General features: G+C 39.7%; 2 protein-coding genes across 4 annotated transcripts in view; one reads left to right on the plus strand and one right to left on the minus strand.

The window, feature by feature from the left end:
• Nucleotides 1-1,023: 1,023 nt before the first annotated feature.
• marveld3 (MARVEL domain containing 3) lies at nucleotides 1,024-3,558 on the plus strand. Of its 3 annotated transcripts, none has more exons than XM_022744894.1 (3): nucleotides 1,024-1,072; nucleotides 1,556-1,815; nucleotides 2,761-3,558. In XM_022744894.1, exons 2-3 carry the CDS (start codon nucleotides 1,791-1,793, stop codon nucleotides 3,369-3,371), a joined length of 636 nt encoding a protein of 211 aa, XP_022600615.1. In that variant the 5' UTR covers nucleotides 1,024-1,072; nucleotides 1,556-1,790; the 3' UTR covers nucleotides 3,372-3,558. The 3 variants fall into 3 exon arrangements, with proteins under 3 accessions (XP_022600615.1, XP_022600624.1, XP_022600634.1); XM_022744903.1 differs by having other exon boundaries at nucleotides 1,040-1,072; nucleotides 1,559-1,815; XM_022744913.1 differs by lacking the exon at nucleotides 1,024-1,072 and adding an exon at nucleotides 1,185-1,198.
• A 1,105-nt stretch (nucleotides 3,559-4,663) lies between these two features.
• The window catches only part of phlpp2 (PH domain and leucine rich repeat protein phosphatase 2), a 39,642-nt gene continuing 24,789 nt past the window's right edge, over nucleotides 4,664-19,516 (minus strand). The window contains exons 8-19 of the mRNA XM_022743956.1: nucleotides 18,760-18,990; nucleotides 16,973-17,175; nucleotides 16,754-16,814; nucleotides 16,106-16,201; nucleotides 15,257-15,412; nucleotides 13,823-14,023; nucleotides 12,573-12,735; nucleotides 12,351-12,481; nucleotides 12,002-12,115; nucleotides 11,191-11,385; nucleotides 10,828-11,059; nucleotides 4,664-10,667 (exon numbers count right to left, since the gene is read on the minus strand). Coding sequence (XP_022599677.1) covers nucleotides 9,381-10,667; nucleotides 10,828-11,059; nucleotides 11,191-11,385; nucleotides 12,002-12,115; nucleotides 12,351-12,481; nucleotides 12,573-12,735; nucleotides 13,823-14,023; nucleotides 15,257-15,412; nucleotides 16,106-16,201; nucleotides 16,754-16,814; nucleotides 16,973-17,175; nucleotides 18,760-18,990 — 3,070 coding nt within the window. The 3' untranslated portion in view covers nucleotides 4,664-9,380. The remainder of the gene's footprint in view (nucleotides 10,668-10,827; nucleotides 11,060-11,190; nucleotides 11,386-12,001; nucleotides 12,116-12,350; nucleotides 12,482-12,572; nucleotides 12,736-13,822; nucleotides 14,024-15,256; nucleotides 15,413-16,105; nucleotides 16,202-16,753; nucleotides 16,815-16,972; nucleotides 17,176-18,759; nucleotides 18,991-19,516) is intronic.

Raw genomic sequence — 19,516 nt, forward strand, 5'->3', positions numbered from 1 at the left:
GGAGTAACACATAAGTTATTGTAACAGAAACATAAATATTGTAAATGAAAGTTTGACATAGGTTTTTTCCTAAAGACTAGGTCGACCTCAAGATCAGTAAAAAGAAACACCTTCCTTTTTCAAGAAGCACTTTCCTCTTTCAACTGAACAATCATAATAGTTACAATTGCTCTTAATTGGATAGTAAACCCAGAGCATTTGTGGCCGCTGAAGTCCTGAGGCCCTGGGTCAATTGCCTGCTATGGTTGCAGATCCACACTTGCAGTGAAGGTACTCAAGAGACAGAAGAAACATCTGCCATATTTAGTGATAATTTATGTTCATTGATGGGTTTGTGAATTAAGCTAAACTGTAGAGGAAGTGGAGGGACCTACTTCCTCTTAAGGGATTGCAGCTGCAGTAATTGAGCTCTTTGCTTGAAATGGAAAATCCATAGTCTTCTTCAGTCATGATTTGTATCAGTGAGCTGGATGAACATAGACAAGTATCTGTCCCATGTCATTACAGCATCTGAGAGCATGAGCTAACTGACACATAGTGACATTTATTTTGAAATGATCTACGCCTCGTCGGAAATGCAAAAATGACTTTTGCCGCGAGCTTCATGATTTGAACGTGACCGCGTGCACTGTGTGCGTTCACGTCCGGGTTGAGGCATGAATCGCAAATTTTTGTTTTTGGAAGTTGGGGACAACTGAAATCAACAATTTTTACACACATTTGGTTTTTTATTGATTTCCAATAATGCTGCCGGAGTCTTGTAATATTAGTATATAAACTGACTAGTCACTTAAATGTTGTTTTCTGGTCATAAAATAAAGTGCTTACAATGCTGCAATAAACACATACACTATTTATACATCCAACAAACAGGGTTACTATAGTTTGGAAAAAGAAGCTGTAAAACTTGGAAATTAGTCACTGTATTTTCCCCCTAAATCACCTCTAAACTAGTGGGCGTGGCACAGCACAGGTGAGCGACAGGAGAAGGAAATCCGACACAGGAAGTTGGTGGGTTGTTATTTTCTCGGCACAAACGAAAAAGAGACCGAATTACGGACAGAATTCAAAAGTAGGAAGTTTTGACATTGTATCTTTGTTTTATTCACGAGCCTAAAACAATTTCACTTTTACGTAGAGACATCGAAACGCACGGATGAATTTAGTAGCAGGGAAGACAAGGGCGTTGCTTTGAATTGTGAGCCTTTTAAAAAAATATCCTTTGGCCTCCCGCGTCGAAATAAAATAATAATCATGTTAAAGTCAGATTTAATTAGCAGACGTTATGTTCTTCTTATATATAATCAAATTCATAATTAATACGCTCCACTTCTGTCTGTGGGCCCCAAAATGACCTTTTTTTTCTTTTCGAGTCACTATGAATGAAGAAACCTCAATTTTACGTCCTTTACCTCACCCGGTCATTAATCTCCATTAAATAGTTCATGCTTTTTTACTATCCACAGTGGCAGTAACAGAGACACAAGCCAACTATCCACTTAGTTTATTAGAGTCTGTAATAGGATTCATGCCCATAATCTTCTTTTGTTGGCAGAAGATGTCTGACAGGGGAAGACACCACCAGAGGAGTGATGTGTATACAGACTACAAGAGCAGGGACGGTTCACACGAGGGAGACCACTCTTCATATGATAGCAGAGGCCGCAACCAAAAGCCAAGAGACTTGGATGAGAGAGGCTCTGCTGGTGACAGGCGAGCCAAACAATACAGACAGAGGGACATGACAACTGCCTCTTCCAGGGAGACACCTGCTTACAAAGATCACAACCATGACCATGAAGGACCCTCAAGACTGTAAGGGAGCTTGTACTTTCAATAAGCAAGGCCCTGCGCTCACTGTGATGTCATTCCATACAAACTAAAGACAACCTGAATCAGGATTATGCAACATATTTATTTGTATGTTTATGTAAAATTACATGTTTTTTTGAGAAAGAATCAATTCTATCCCACTGAAAAAAAACTTTGTCTTTTGAGGTCCAGAGAGACATCACTGTATCACTCCGAACGGGAGTATTATGAGCAGCAACACAGACAAGCGCTTTACAATCTCAGATACATCTTAACCAGTAGAGGCAAGTATATTTATTTTAGGGTCCTTCTGGGAAATGTTAGTTGCGTTCAAAGCACATGCTTGTCAGTGTATGTTAAGAATTTGTCAGGAGGGTCCCCAAATATATTTAACAATGTAAAATTTAATATAATTTTCTGTTTTTACTTTTCACTCACTAAATGTGCTTTAGTTAACTTACGTGCTGTTTGCTTTACATTCTCAATCTGTGGGGAACACTGCTTTTGATTGTTACCTTCACAGAGCACATACTCAAAATTTGCCTTGTACATGATAATAAGCCATAATATTATATATTGTACTACTATGGGATTTTTAAAGGGCTTTTCTCAATTAACTGATTAATGATTTTTAATATAACATGTCAGAAAACAGTGAAAAAAACCCATCAGATATTTCTAGGGTCTTGGGTTACATCAAATGTCTTGTTTTGTGGGGGTCCATTACCCAAAGATATTCAATTTATTATCATTTCTGACAAAGAAAAGCAGAAAATCCACTCATCAGAGAAACTGCGGTCAGTAATTATTTGGCATTCTTGCTCAGAATTTTTTTTTTTTCTCGTCAATCAATAATATCATAAATTGGCTCATCGTGTCAGGGCTAGTCTCACTGCTTCATGTCGTTATACATTCATGTCAGTACTGTGTTTATCCTGTATCTCCCAGGTCTGTGCCAGCTTATGGAGCTGTTTGTGAATCTGCTTATCATCATCTGCGCTGGAGTGCCATACAGCAACAATGGGGGTTACCGTGATCTGGCCAGCCTCGGCGGACTCTACTATTATCACTTTGGTGGAGCTAATGCTTTCACTGGAGCTGATGTAGACAGGGTGAAGGAGCTGGACCAGCTGTTCCATCAGCTCAAGCGACCTCCGTACATCTTCACCATGGCCTGCGGTGGGGTTTTAATGATATACGCCTGTGCCATGCTTACTCTGGGGATTTTCAGAGTCCCTTACCGCTGGCCCCCTGTGCTGCTGGGGGAGGCTCTGCTGAATTTCCTGATCGGCCTGGGCTACATCCCTGCACTTGCCTTCTACTTCATTAAGGTGCAAGAAACCTACAATAATCCAATCTGTGAAGAGAGAGAACAAATGTACAAGAGCAAAGGGCACAAGGGTTTTGACTGCCAGTTCCACGGTGCAGATATCGCAGGAGGTCTCTTTGGGGTGCTGGGGGTGTTTGTTTTCATCTTTGGTGCAGTGTTAGCTGTCAGAGCTTTCAGGTCAGTGCAGGAGCTAAAGAAGCAAAGAACAAACGAGGACAGTCATTTTTAAGATGCCTTTTCTCTTCAACATATGGCAAAAGTGAGATTTAGGAGAAGTCTCTGCCACCAGAAAACATGGATAGTTTTTTATAATTTTTTATTAGGTGTAACTGTTTATTAACTTTTGTTGAATGTGATTGGTGAATCAGCTTTTTTATACACTTTTTATGATTACACTTATGATTGTTTACATTTGATTTTGGAGAATACTTTTTTATTATTACCTCTTTTGCAGTTTATATACCTGTGTATGGTGTCTGTTACATTTTGTATAATGTATAGTTATATTAAACTACTCTAATGGCAAATCAGTGATTTTTCACTAGTCATTTTTCATTACATTTGTACAGAAAAAATACTCTGAAAATATTTGACAAGAAAGGACCGAGATAAACTCCTTTCATTTGTTCAAGAAGAGTTGGTTGTGTATTTATCAGCCTTTGCTGCTTCCTTTAAGAATGATGCTACCGAGGTACACTTCCGTAGGTCTTGATCTCTTAGTTAAAATAATTTGTGTCCTACACATGAATTATTGTGCAATCCATAAATCTCAATTCAGTCTGATGATCATTAATCCTGGCAGTTTAGTCTTGATACAAACTATTGCTGTTATAGACTGAACTGACTCTGGAATTAAATGTCTCCAGCACTTGATGTGGTGACAGTGTCAAATGTCTTTCCTAGGCAGGGAAGCAAAACATCCTCTGCTTTGTACTTTGTCTTATGATTTGGAAGTTAGTATTTTGTCTTTTATGCATAAAATACCCACAGTATTTCAGTAGTATAAATTACATATCCATTGAGCAACAATATCTTCCCATTTTTTTAGATGTCAGACTTTGTTCCTGCCTAAAGGTCTTCCATCACTCACAAGAAAAACATGGAAACCAGGAGTCTTGTCGCATTTAACCTTATTTTTCTTTGGCATTTGTCAACTATTATAATAGACATGTCATTCTAAACTTCACCAACAGATGGCAGATCTACTGTGTTGAGGAATTTAATCATGACTTCAACACATGGATCTTGAATGTACATATTTCCAAAGCATCAAGTGTTCTCTGTTCATTACTGTTTTCTGAAGCATTTAGGCTAACTGAATGAGAGAAAACATAAATAGAGACCAAGGCAAATATATAAATAACCTCCTATTACATCATAATTAAGGACTTTAAAATTAATGACAAAATAAACTGTCAGCATCATATCTTGTACTGACCAAAAAGCAGTAATTTTGATTATATTTATTGGCATGAAATAATAATAAAAATTGTGAGCAAAATGGACACTGGACAAAAAAAATCACAGTAAAAAGTTTTATTGCTACTTGGCTTAAAGTTAATTTAGAAACAGCGTGTCTGCTCAAAACTAATGATAGCAGCATTTCAAATAAAATAACGACTACCTTCCACTCTCAAAGTTCAGGGGAATACAGTTCTGTCTGACAAACAGCAAAAGTGCTCATTGTTAGTCCTGTTCCTAAATCATAAATCTTGTAATTAGTAAACATAAAACTAAATTTTAGCAGTAATCTGCATGCTAGAATACAAACCCAAAAATATTAGATATGCTCCAGTTTGTACAAATAAATCACATTTTGTATGCACTCTTATGTTTTTAAGTTGACTTATATTTAGGGCATGCTTTCAACATTAAATACAGTTATAATTAGTACCTTCAAATAAAGTACCGTAATGAGAGACAGTATTCTGTAGAATCCCAGTCACTTTAAATTCTGTAGTGGAGAGGGAAATATAGATTTGCATGGAACGATGAAGTACAAAAATAAACATCAGCTTCTTGGCATTAAGAAAAAAATATTCAAAGCATTTCTAGAAAATAATGTACAGAAAGGAACTGTGAGATTAAACAATGGCTACTTTGGTCACATGTTAAACAACTGGAGCATCTTCGATCAGTTTCATTCACCATATTCACACAGAATTACAGTCAATCCATTATTCACACAAGCATGCATACACTTACTGTACGTGTGCACTTAAGCTTCATTTTACACACACACACAAACAGACATTTTGCAACATACTGTAGTTGTACAAGGAGCTTGTTAAGTTGTGCAGAGAGGAAATGATCCTTAACAGTTAATAAATGATCAGCAGTTAAAAAAAACATTGACACTGTAGCCTACTCAAATGCACATACCCTTTTTTTGGTGCAGGAAGGGGTTTATGAGCATTATAATACTGGACCCCCTCCACTAAAGAATTAAAGGGAATATTTAATTCAATGCACTGTACCCTGTGCTTCCTCTTCCTGTATCTACCCACACAGTTGGCATATGTACATGCACACTGATTAGTCTAGTAATGGATCATTATTCAAATACGCTTCATGTTGGAAGGACAGGACAGTAGGTGAATATATGACATCAACCAGAAGACAGACAGAATTCATTTACAATGAGTGTACAACTGTTTAAAAAACTGACCCAGGTGGCTCTGAAGAGCACTAAACGTAGCACTGCAATACAGTCGGAGCCTGACTTGGCAAAACTGGGACCAGAATAATCAAATTACATTGCAAATGAGCGAAAGGAAGAGACGTACTCACACAATAAAAGAGCAATGAAACTTACACACGCAGTTCCAAGTACATACACCGCACATACATACATCAGTCAATATTCATTTTCAGATATTGAGAAAAAGTATTCTTGTAGTTTTAGGTGATGGAAAAAGAAGCTCTGATATAAATGTATGTATGTGTATATATCTATATATATATATATAGATATATACATATACAATACAATTGACACTTTGCATATTTGTATGAGGGAATTCCCAAGATCTGTTGCAAACACTACTACCAACTAAAAGTTAAAGAAAGTTCCTTTTCTCCTCTTCAAACTTCTAACTTCTAAAGAGCTCAGTTTCCCTGTTTACTTTTACTTGTTTCTGATATGTACTGATACTATTCACAATCATTTGTCTTACAGCTTCTCTAGCTCCTCCTGTGGCAGGTGTGCCTGCAGTGGCCATCAGAGTCTCACTGCCATCAGTCCAGATGCTGGACAACATGTGTGGGTTACAGGCTACAGTCAGAACCACAGAGTCCCCAGTGTTTGGCATCTCAGACCCTGCACCGTCTGATCAATAAAGTGACTAGAAATAAATTATTAGCCTTATCAGTTTCCCATTGGCAATTTTAGAAAGTTAAGAATCCAAAACTTTAGTTGAAATCAGTATTTGAATTTTGAATAAGCATAATAAAGACAATATCAGTGGTTTGTTGTAAACTTATTATCTTAGAGTTCTGCTTCCCTGACTTGTCATTATTATGGAGGGATTTCAAAAACCTTGGTATGCCAGATGGTTAGTGTAGGTATCAATTAGCACAATGCTTCAACCAAATACTGATACTGGATATAAATACTGTAAAACATATCTGTATGTCCTCAGGGGGCCCCAATGATTTACATTATTATTGCGTAACAGTAATGTTGGCAAATAGTGTTAGAGTTGTTAAATATGTATATTATGCTGTTTGGTGCTAAGATAGGTAAATATGCTCTAAAAAATTCAGATGTAGCTGAGAGCAAACAAAAACTAATAAACTAAGAAATGTTTAATATAATAAAAAACACACCAAAAAGTGAATGTTGTAAATGAATTATTGTCACTTTACATCATCATCATTTCCACTGGCTATGTATTCTTAGACAAGAGGTGATATGTTGGGCTGAGGGAAGCCTCAGTAATCCCAGCACACTGTGTTGATCAATATCTCATATAGTAAACTCAAATATACATAACTTTGAAAATTACTTTTTTCTATGTACAAAGTGCTTTTAACAGTGTTTGTTTGTTTCAAGAGACAAAACCTGCAAATAACAACAAAAGATTCAGACTCACACATCAATTAAGGCTTCATCAGCGACTTATCACTCATTCCCACGGAGCAAATTAAGGATAGAGGGGTTGCTTTAACTAACAACACCCCCTGAGCTAAAGACCTCAGTCACAAACAGAACATGAGTGGGATGAAACAAATGGCTCCTCCTTTCAAAAATACTGAGTAGTGTTATTTTAAGGCTAAAAGGGAACACTGAAAGGTCCAGCTATGCAAATGCTATGGAATGCCAGAACTGCACCACTATCAACTTGGAGTGTTAACTAAAAATATACATCTAATGCAGTAATCACTGACATGAGCAATTACCCAACTTTGGCCTTCTTATAACCACAGCAGCCCCAGCAGAGCTACCTGCTCTTATGGCACAAGGTGGGGAGGTACAGGAATGGGCAAACTGAAGTTTTCCAGGGCTGCATGATATTTAACTGATAATTTAAATAATGCAGTTTTTGACAGCCTACGCTCAGATGAGATAAATATGATTGATCCAATACATTAAAAAACTTGGGAACACACTCAATGTAACTAAATTGGAAAAAAAATCCTGTGAATCAGTATGTTATTACACCACCTCATATTGCTGCTGCACTGGTAATAATTTTTATATTTAACCTGTGAGTTGAATCCTACAGAAGCATTGCCCCCGATCTGCAATAAGGATAAATGCAATATGTGCGAGTGAAAAGGAGAGCTATATGAAATTATAGCAAGGCATAATTTGTTTCTATGTCACAACTTGTGCGCTTATTTCTAGAACTGTGGGTTCGGTCCCAAACTTGTGTACACAGACCAGATCTTACAGAATACAAAACAAAAGGGTGTCAATTCCGTGTGTAACGGGCCAAAATAACACACCCTGAAAATCAACTGCTTGTGTGGGCAGTACATTCGAGATCTAAGCTGAAAAAAGAATTTGATATGAAAAGTAAAAATGTCAGTAACCTGCAGTACATACAAATTATATATGTACCCTTCATCTCTTGACAGTATACAGTGTAATAATTCACTTTTGTGCCTTGACTGGTTTGTTCGAATGACTGAAATTAAATGATATCCGAACATCCTGGGCTCTCCAGTTCACTATCCAGTGACAATTAAACTGACTAAATTTAAATTAACTTTATTTTCTTATGTTGTTTTAAAGGAGATCATTTGATCATGCACTGTCACAGATTATATTGTTATAAGGATTTTTGAATTCTGCAACACACCAGCTCTGTACAGTTGAATGACTTCGATGTTATAATTTTTGTCAGTTATTCGAAATACATTGCTCTAAACAGCAATACTTTTTGATTTGAGTTGGCTGCTAGTTGGTTGTGTAGTTGTGTACTATACTGTATAGAATTAATTTACCCTATATAGAAGATTCTATACATTTTGTGTGGGGATGTAAGAAATAAAAAATAACCATAATGTTTCTGGCCATATAAATGCAGTTATTTTGTCTTCACATCTTCTAGTCCAATGTGCCTTACAAGCCTTTATTCTGTCTGATTTCCTTTGTAAGCCACAGGAGGAGGAGAGCAAAAGCTGTGCCAGTGCTGGTCTCGTGGAAACACTGTCCCTCCTCCAAATTTAACTAAGAAACTCACATCCCCAAACACAGCCTGGATGTGGAGGAGCTCTAGGCTGAATCGTCCACAGTAGGCACTTTTTCAAGTTGCAGTTAGAGGGCCTCTCTCCAGGACCAGAGAGACCACAAAGCCCCTGGAGAGGAGATTTGCCCTCACTGAACATCATCCCATATACACCCTCCAGACTGCTTGACTTTCCAAGTAAAGGGAAAAGTTGCTGACATGTTTTTAACACATGAGGTAACCCATTTCGGGTCAGGTTTGTTTTGCTCTATGATAGCCAGCCATCCTTTTCACAACATCATGTTATGAACTGGGACCTTGGTCACCCCTACTTTCTTGGATACTCAGACCATGCACAGAAACCCTTTTTTTTTTACCTTGAATTAATGATGCAGCATCATTGATGATAACTATCAAGGTCATACATGTTTGTCTTGTCCTCACAAAAGATCTCAATGGCAACTTGAATTGGAAAATCCCACATGTATGAGAAAAATCTCTTCTTCTCTGGAATGGCACAATCACATAATTGCAGCCACGTGCCGCTCTGCTGTGTCCCCCCTCTAGAGGGCAGTATCATAGACTTCCTGCTGTAGGATGGGAGCTGGGCCTGGACCTGGAACCAGGTTAGAGGCAAATGCAGGAGGGTGTGGATGATCCCACACAGAGTCTTTTAAGGAGGGGATTGTGGATGGTGCAGAGGAGCCTGAGATTAGAGGGCTCTGGCCTCTTAGCTGCTCCCTGACTTCCTGCTCCAGGCTCGGAGGCACAATCAGCTGATCCTCAGGGTCCGGCTGTGCTGGGGCAGTGAAGTAACCAGACTTCTTTTTAGGAGCCTCCAGGGCCACCTCAATAAGATTATGACTGTCTTCAGGGGCTACCACAGAGCCATTGGACAGCTTCTTCCCAAACAGGCTGGATGTGGAGGGAGACTTCTTAAGGTCAGCAATCTCTCTCCCACATACAGCTAGCAGGCAGCCGTTTGTAGCAGAAACCACCACGCTGTTCTGTCTGCGCATTTTGCCATTTGGATAGTCAGAGCCTCGCTTTTCAAGATCTAAATCTTTGGGGCTCTCTGGGGCCCCTGACCGTAGTTGGAAAGCACAGCAGTGAATGTCCACCTCTACTTCTAACTTGCTGCCATTGGAGATAACACCCTCAAGTGGAGCTTCATCATCACTGTCCAAGCCGTTGTCAGACTGGTTACTTGAGAACGTAGCACAGGAGGGTTGACGCTGGAATAGGCCCGGGTGTGTTCCTGCACCAGCCGAGCCAGGCACCATGATCCCACACAGTGTAGTAGCAGGGTGAAGGCTACAGCGTCTTTCTGGGCGGGATGCAAGGCCAGAGGATTGGTGCTCATCTGAAGCGGTGGACCCCGCCTCACTGCCCACCTCTGAGGCTGATGTCTCACTGTTGAACTCAGAGACAATACCACTGCTAGATGAAAGGGTGGCTGGGTCACCGGGGCCTGGGGTCACAGACACAGGCGCAGGGGCAGGAGGGGGACCTCGGGGTTCAGTGGTGGAGACCGGTGGCTCACAGGTACAGCTATCCTCGCCAATATGCAGGGACACCACCACAGCCCCAATGTTGTCCTTGCAACCATAACTCTGGGCGAGCGAACACAGCTTCTTGGCAGCAGCGCGTGGATCTCGCACAGCCTGCACAGTGCACACGGCCTCCTGGTAGGACACCCGTTCAAACAGTGCTCGATTCCCCAGGATCAAGAACTCATCCTGGGAACAGAGAGGCTCAGTGTGCACCCAGGGCTTTGGAAGCACCCAGGGAGAAAGGTAAGAGCAGCCCAGCAGGCGAGAGCAGCATGTCACTCCACTCACTTTGTTATCCTATAAAACAGAAGTGCCATTAGAATTGCAGATGAGTGTGAAGCTTCATAATATATCCACCTCTGAATATGAAGCTGCACATTGACACTTGATCAAAAGTTCTACATAATGGCTTTAATGTAAAAGTAGGAACCCAACATACAAGCAAGCTGTGCATTACCTCGGTAATAATGGCTTTACTTAGTTTAACTCTCTCCATCTCCTCAGTGCAGTTCTCCAAGCTGTAAACCTTAGAGAGAGATACAGGTCGGCCATCCCGGCACAGCACTGCCTGGCAGGTGCCCACGTTGGCCACAGTAAGGCTGAAGTAGCCTCCTGGATCTGAAGGCTCATGGTGGATATAACACAGCAAAGCAGAAGCACCCAGTTTCTGGCCAGCCATACCTAGTTTCCTGTACCATTCAAAAACAAACAAAGCTCTTTAAGGCACTGGTTGCATCTTAAACGCTGCAGCAACTGCAGTTTATTTACAAGTACAGAAAGAGGTTTTAATAAAGACTGACATATAAAAAATATGTCTTACCTGTGTGAGGTGAGGAAAGTGTTGCACATATAAACACTGTCGATACTGGAGTGCTGCAGTTCCTCACACAGCACATCTCCCATGGTGCACTGTAGCAGCCGAGGCACTTCCTCATTGCGGTCTCCATCAAAGATACCATAACACGCTTCCACACTGTCTCCAAACTGGTCAACAGTCAGCACAGACACACACAACCTGTCCCCAACAATGGATCCGCATTAATAAAATGACAACTCATTGACTCACATACGGAGGTAAAGTTCATATATACTTCAACATTAAACACTGCAGCTCCAGGTCAGGGAGTGATAAAAGACAGTGGTGTCTGGGCCCCTGGAGGAGCAGCCAGGCTTACCAGGCTCTCAACAGTGATGCACTTAACATTGTTACAAGCATTAAAGCCAATAGAATGATTAGGCTCCACTGCACCAGCTACTCTTTAAAAAGATTCACTGACTGCCCTTATGTCAGTACTAGGCACCTACCAGTGATTCAGATATTGACTCAGTGGTAGACACCTGCACCGTGCTTGTACAGCAACATCCTGTATGCGCATTGGATATACTACATTGGAGACAGTATATCCAATGCACCAAGCAGCAATGACAGAAGAGAAACCTACACACTGCTTACGGACTAAAAAGACTGGCTGAGGACAGACACTGAATAAATTCTCAAGTGTCTTACTTGGGTGAAACAGATATGTTTACACACTGAGCACGTGTGTAGTCATTTCATGACAGTTTGGATAGATACTAAGATGTTCAGAAATGAACAAGGAAAACACATGGGAACCAAAAGCAATACTCACTTGTTCCTTTGGCCGCTCATTTCAGAGTAACCATGGTTCCATGGAGTGGAGACACTCAGTGAGTCCCCTGCTGTCGTGGTGGATTTCTGGTCTAATTTCAGGGTGGTGATATGACTAAAAAGGAGAAGAAATATGGTAGAAGGCACTGTAGAAACAGGTATATGTACATGCACAATATACATGCACAATGCACAATATACAGTATGTTACACATATAACAGTGATGCCAGTATGTGCCCAGACAACTACAGAATCTAAAGCCAAGGTGTTGGTGCTTATGTTTGATACTTGACAAATTTCAGTGAGTTACCTGCAACCTTTTTGAATGGGTCTGGCCTTTGTGACTCACCTGAAGAGGTTGAGGGTCTTGTGTTCCAGCATCAGGCTGCTGTTGCCTGTGAGGTCCAGCTCTTGCAGAGTAGCAGGCAGCGAGTCAGGCAGCTGGATCTCAGTCAGCTCATTACAGCTTAGATCTACAAGCTACAAACGTACAACACACACATGAGCTGAAGCAGGTATAATATAATCATACACACAACATTTTGGCAAATGAAATCAGCACAAGTCTGACCTTGATCTCAGGCAGGTTGAGGATCTCTGGGAAGACAGTAATGTGGTTGGAGTGTGCTATGAGAGTGTGCAGTCTCTTACAGCTGGACACAGTGGAGGGGATAGTCTTTAACTTGTTGCCGCTTAGATTTAGCTCCTCCAGCAGCTCCAGCTTACTCAGCTTACTAAAGAGGTACAAAAAAGTCAGTGAAAAACTCCAGGGAGCAGAAAAAGTAGAATATTTATATGATTAATATTAATATTATTACCTTATAGGATATAAGCATATGTAAATAGCTTCTTAAGTAATGGTTCTTGTTAATAATAACAATAATAATGATAATAACAACAACAACAACAACAACAATAATAATAATAATAATAATAATAATAATAATAATGATAATTATGATATAATAATTGTCAAAACATCCAGTAAGTTAATGAAGGGCTTCCAACAGGGCAAAAACACAAAACAGAAAATAGATGTGCTGACGCAAACCAAGGGATACACGCAGGATAATTAAATAGACACGAGACACAATAAAATTAACAGGACAAAATAATACATTTTTTTAAATAAATAAAAATAAAAATTTTTAAAGTAATGTATAAGTCATTAAAAATGACTTACAAATAAAATTAATTACTGAATGACATGACAGCCAAAGTAACACCAGAATTGTGCCATATATACTTGGATGGCAGATTTCATTTATGTGCATGTCACATTATTTGGGCGATCTACCAGAAGGAATAACAGTGAATGATAGATACCTCCTGAAAATATTGACTGCAACAGCAAAAAAACAATCTCTCATAAATGCTTATAGACCAACACACCTGCACTAGATAACAGGCTTGAAATCATCAGAGATTCATAAGAAGGAAAGACTGGCCTCCCTACCAAGACTGAGAAATGATTTATACAGTTTGATTGTATTTTTGCAAGATGGACAAAATGGATAATATATTTGTTGGAATAAGGAATGTGGTTGGTAGCTTTTATCCCCTCATCCTCACTGCTTAAAATGTCATTTACCTTCATTCTGCAGTATACTCTGTCAGTCATAGAAACTTATAGACAAATTAAGTAGTGTTGTACAAAGACCCCCTGTCCATAATCCGTAATATATCATGTTTGGGAGTTGTGGATGTTGTGGATGTCAAGGTGCCTGGCAATGATGATGTTTTTTGTTTGTATTTTTTCTCCTAAAAAAAAAAAAACTAATAAAACTTAAGTGTTAATTAAAAATAGCCAAGGGAACACACCTGGCAGGGAAGGAGAGTAATTGATTGTAGGCAATGTGAAGGACCCGCAGGTTCTGGTGTCCAACCAGCAGAGCACCACAGTTCTCATTCAGGTTGTTCCCCGTCAGGTAGAGCTCCTGGAGTGTGCTGAGGCTCTCCTCTGATTGGCTGCTGGGAGGAATACTTTCCAGGGCATTGGCTGACACATTTAAGTATTTTAGGCTGTAGAAAAATAATAACATACATAACAACATAACATTATACATTAGTATAAATAGTCAGGATTGCATCAAAGGAGAGTATCCACCCATCCCTGTCTCGTTTACTTGAAGAAGTTTAAGCTAAAAATCTGAGGTCCCCGTTTTTATGTACACGATGGATGAACAGAGGCATTATTGTAGAGTTATCTTCACATTCAAAATACTGAGCAAAGTATATTTCTGTGATTTTATCTATCCAAACAGACAAGTAAAAGCAGCAAATGTGCTAATGCTAGTGAACTTGGCCTCACCTCCTCCAGTGAACAGGATAGAGGACATACATAATGTTAGTGCAATGATAAATGTAGATGATGGAGGTCTTGGATCACAGTCCTGAATTTTTTTAGGGTTATAGAGGTTTTAGGGGCTTCACAATTTTCAAATTTCCACTCTGATTCTCATTGTACTGAAGAGGATACTCTTAAAAAGAGACAGTTAATTTATCTCTGCAAGTGGAGACTTAATTTACATATTGTTGAACCCGCATATATAGGAGGGACAGTCATTTCAGTGGTTCTTATGTAATAAGTGTTGTTAAGTCAGTGTCTGTACATATCACATACTGAACAGTAATAAAACCTGTCCTTCTGGTCCAAAAATGAAAACAACAGAGTCAGGCATTGCATTATCAGTGCAATGATATCTCTGCAGGCTATAAACATTATAAGACTGTTGACATCTCACTGTACATATGGATATATGAAAAATGTTGGTTATTAACCTAGATTCTATAGTCAGACTTATACTGTTTCCATCAGCCATGAGTGTCACTGCTTTCCCTTAGAAGCTGTACAGCTCTTAGAAAGCATATCAGGAAAACCATCATGCACAAAGCAGTTACTGCCATTATGCCTCAGCATTATAGACAGTAAAGTACATTAAAGCATTTGAACTGCTAATGGGTGTTAAGTGATTTACCACACAGGAAATAGGAGGGCAAATGAAGCTCCAGTTACAATCTATAATGCTCTAATGATCTTGACCACAGTCCCTTCATACAACCTATACTTCATGCCCCAAACAACACAAAGCTGCAATACGATAACTGTCAACTGCAACATAACAGTGAACACACTTCCAGTAAAAGTTTCAAAGCAGAGGAACCAGCTGATAAAAGACTCAGTTAAGAGTATAAATGGTCTTGGGGACAGAACGACAAAGGAAACACAAAGAGAAAAGGGGTTGAGAGACTCACTTTAAGGCTTTGTAAAAGAGACTCTCGGGGAGCTCAGCTAGCTTGTTGTGTTGGAGGTCTAGGGCTTCCAGAGGGACATGGTCAAGTAGGTCAGGCACTCTCTGCAAACGATTGTTCCCCGCCAGGAGCTTTCTCAAACTCAAGCTGTTGAGCAGTCTGTCAGAGGCCAGAAGAGACAAGAAAAAAGACAAGAAAAAAAGAACAGATGAACAAAAAGCCAAGGAACCGAAGAACATCTTCTCCCCGTGCAGACTTGACTATTGTGGAGCTTGAGGGAGAGTTGTCAGACATGGCAACCCATGCTTACTAATCCATCAATGACATTTACAGCTTGGCTGCCCAAACAGATCAGCAGAGCATCTTTTTATTCTCTCCTGAAACCATCACAAAAGTCATGAGTGGGTACAGTGGATGGAGGAATATTATCTCATTTGCAAAAGCTTTTGTGATATCTCATTCAAATGCAAATGCCAATTTTGAAGGCTGGCAGTGAATAATGGTAAGCATGAGCCAAGCACTATAGGATGGCCACATTTTATTGTGGCAACCAAAAGACACAGATATTGCTTTCACAAAGAGCCTGATACAAGCTGTTATTTGTGCCTTGTTCTTTCAATGGTTCCACTACCATAACTAAATCTTCCAATGGGAATTATGAAAAGCAGTTTGGTATTAGAGTGAGCTGTTAAAAAGCACAACCATGTGTAATGAGGCACCTGATCTTCTAACTCTGCATAGGACAGCCAGCTGTTTATTACACAAGGCTGAATAAATTCATATTATGCAACATAAAAAAAATAAAGTCTCGATAGAAAAGGTTCAGGATTAGTGGCAGAAAAGGCCAATAACCTGGAAGGAAGCTCAGACAGGAGGTTATGTGTGACGTCCAGCATCTCCATTTTTCTGCAGTCACACACCCAGTCCGGGAGGTACTCCAAAAGGTTCCTGTCTCAACACACACACACACACACAGTCACACACATAGAGAGACACACAGAAACACTCAAACTGAGCAGAGTTGTCATTTCATTTTTAATTGTATGGCTGAGCAAACTGTAAATTGGAAGCCAAACTAATATCTTTAAGGGTTACTTAAGCATACAAATGATGTCTATCTGTATTTTAATAAAAATAATGAATTTAAATCGGGGGTTGACTAGAAAAGGGACTGACGTACTGTTGCATTTTCTGCCTAAGTATACAATAAGCCTACTGCAATCCAGTTATTGCCTTAAACATAATAACATAGCAAATATTGCAGATTTGGGGGTTTTGAGTTGTCAGACAAAAAAAGTCCAAATAGTTGTTTACAACGGTTGACATTATGAGTAGTGTAAATACTGTGAAACTTCACTATATTTGATCGTCGAAATGTCTTTTATGCTATGTGTCTGATTAGATTAATTAAAATATGATAAAACAACTTTTTTTAGACCTCAGAACCTCTGCTCAAAAATGAGAAACAATGACTGCTTCTTATTCCCAGCCAGAACTCACTGTGATAGTTCCATGTGTGTCAATTGGTTAGGGACTGGATAGATGTTGACTGTTGTGAGGCCTGTGGGCAGATAAAAGCAGCAATCAGCAGCTAAACATCTGGACCATTCATATGTGTGTTTATAAGATAAATGTATCACTAGGGAGAAAGGCCTGAACACACAGACAAACAGACAGTCAGGCAATAATAGCAGCTAGTTGACACTCTGTGTGACTCACGGTTGCTGCTGGCATGAAGCATGCGCAGTGTGAAACCGCTGAGTGTGAGTGTCCCCAGCTGGTTGCGCTGGCAGTGCAGAGTCTCCAGGTTGCAGATGGAGCTCAGGTCTAGTGAGTCCAAGCAGTTGTCCCGTAAGTCCAGCTGGGTCACTTGGCTCACTGCGTCTGGACTATCACTTTTCACACAGCGCAGCCCATTCAGCCTACATCCAACAGAGAGTACAAGGGATTAAATATTACTGGTTATTACCGCTGGAGCAGAGGTGCAAACCTTTGATGGAAAGTTATTGTCCCATCTAACAAAATGTTTAGTGCTGGAAGTACAATGTGCAAAATGTGGTATGTCACATTTGCTAAAATTAGACAAAATAAAAGAGTATTATGGTATTTGTGATTGCAAAATTATCAAGTTAAATATTCCATCCACCTTTAGACAATTAGGTTCACAATGACAGATCATCTCATACATGACTGAGGGACAATTGCTGTTACTGTGGCTAAATATTTCTAAAATTCCTAAAAAAGTACTTCTATTTTAGTGGAATTGGACCATGTACAATATTTTTAAAAATTATGTAAAATTACCTTAAAGCTCATTTTTATCTGCATGTCATCTTGCTTGGAGGTGTTATAGTAGCCAGAAGCAATAACATGCATTCTTTTCCTCAAATTATTTGAAAATATGGTGAGAAGCATGCAAATAAATCAACAAACATTATAGCACTCTTCTTAGGGCCAATTAGTGTGAATTTGAAAATGCTGAAATTAAACAATTACACATTTAATAGAGGTTACACACTTCAGTCCCTCAGGCTTGAAAATCAATCAGTAGCATCCAAAAGGTAACTCCATTGACTCCCCCTCTGTATCATTTTTTTTTAATCAGATCTGCCTTTTCATATTTGGTAATCTACGCTTTAACAGTTTTCATACAGTCAACAAAGAGTAGAGAAATTCTGAGTTCATGACTGTCAGGAAAGGCACTTTGCTGAGGTCCAGGTTCTTCTTGATCTCATCTATCCTGTTAATAAACAACAACTTCTCTTTTATGAGAGCTGCCAGCCCACTAATCCACCACAGATGCACCTTGCCCTCATAAATAGTTTGCCACTGTCAAACCACAACTTCTCTCCCAAGGTTGAATTATTAGCTGGCTGTTGGTGGAGCAGTGGTTGCTGGTTTGATCCCCAGACTGGCAGGAAAATCAATGAGTCGACGTTTCCCCTCCTTCCTTTATCTGCCAAAGAGGTTCCCTTGAGCAAGACACTTAGCCCCCAGCTGTTCCTGTGGAGCTGCTAAGAAGCTAACAGCTACGTATGACTGTAGCTCTGGGCAGCTCCCAGGTGTGAGTGTAGGAGTGAAGCAGGGCAATGCAGAAAAAAACATTTGTGCTCAGCAAACCTGGCATCTATAAATAAATGTTAAATAAAAAAAGGTGAGGCTTAGAGGAGTGGTGGGGAATGGAGGAATGGCTGCGGTTTAGACTAGTCATTGTGTCAGGACATTTATCTCTCTGTCGATGCTGGAAAGAGAAATAAAAAGAGGAGATACATGGCAGTGTAGGAATATTCTCCACCTGTACTTCCATTTGCCGAATGACTGACAGTGACAGGGGCTCCCTTTAGTTTCCAGATCACATACTGACCCAACATTATCTACACAATGACAGTAGATATATTGAGAGAGGAGGAAGAGAAAGATGAGAGGAATAGGAAAGAAAGAGGCTACACAGAGACAGTGCACTATGCAGAGGCTGAGAGTTGTTTGTTCCCAGGCTGGCCTCTTACCGGAGGTCGATGTTTTTCAGGTGGCTCAATCTGGCCAGAGTACACAACTCCAGACTCTCCACTCTGTTCCCAGCCATGGCCAGCTTGTCCATTGCACTCAATCTCTCCAGCACAGCGGGGATGTGAGAGAAGTTGTTGAAGGAGAACCCCAAGCTGTTGAGCTGGGACAGGCCACCCAGCTCTTCAGGCAGCGAGCTGAGGTGGTTTCCATCCAAAGACAGCGTCTGCAGGCTACAAGATGAAAGGTCAAAACAGTCATGTTTTGCTTTCTCTCCTACTTCAAAGAGTGGTCAAAAACTGCTTGTGTTCATTTGTAGTTATAGTCATTGTCTGCTGGGCAACATCCTACATTAGGTAGAAACACAGGATGAAAACTAGTGTGGCTTATTGTCCTGACTTAATCTGATTGCATAACAAACTATTTCAACTTTATGCATTTCACTGACTCCCTAAAAAACCTAAATCCAGATTTTATGAGGACATGCATTATGTGTAATAAAAATAATATGAGATAAATGAAGAAAAGCAAATCAAAATAGCATTATACAAATAGGAAACATAAAAAAAAAAGAAATAAACAACATTTAAAAAAACGATATCACAGCAAATAAATCATTCTCTTTCGTATTTCTGATTGAACGCTGATAATATCACTCTTAGTTGGAAAAAACTTAAATAGGGCAACACACTGTTTTCTGTTTGCTAATTTGTTTTCAATGTTGTTTTCAATGTTGTTTCTCTTCTGTTGATTTGCTCT

This window comes from Seriola dumerili, unplaced genomic scaffold (assembly GCF_002260705.1).
Source record: "Seriola dumerili isolate Sdu_G_001 unplaced genomic scaffold, Sdu_1.0 BDQW01000003.1, whole genome shotgun sequence".
NCBI classification, from domain to species: Eukaryota; Metazoa; Chordata; class Actinopteri; order Carangiformes; family Carangidae; genus Seriola; species Seriola dumerili.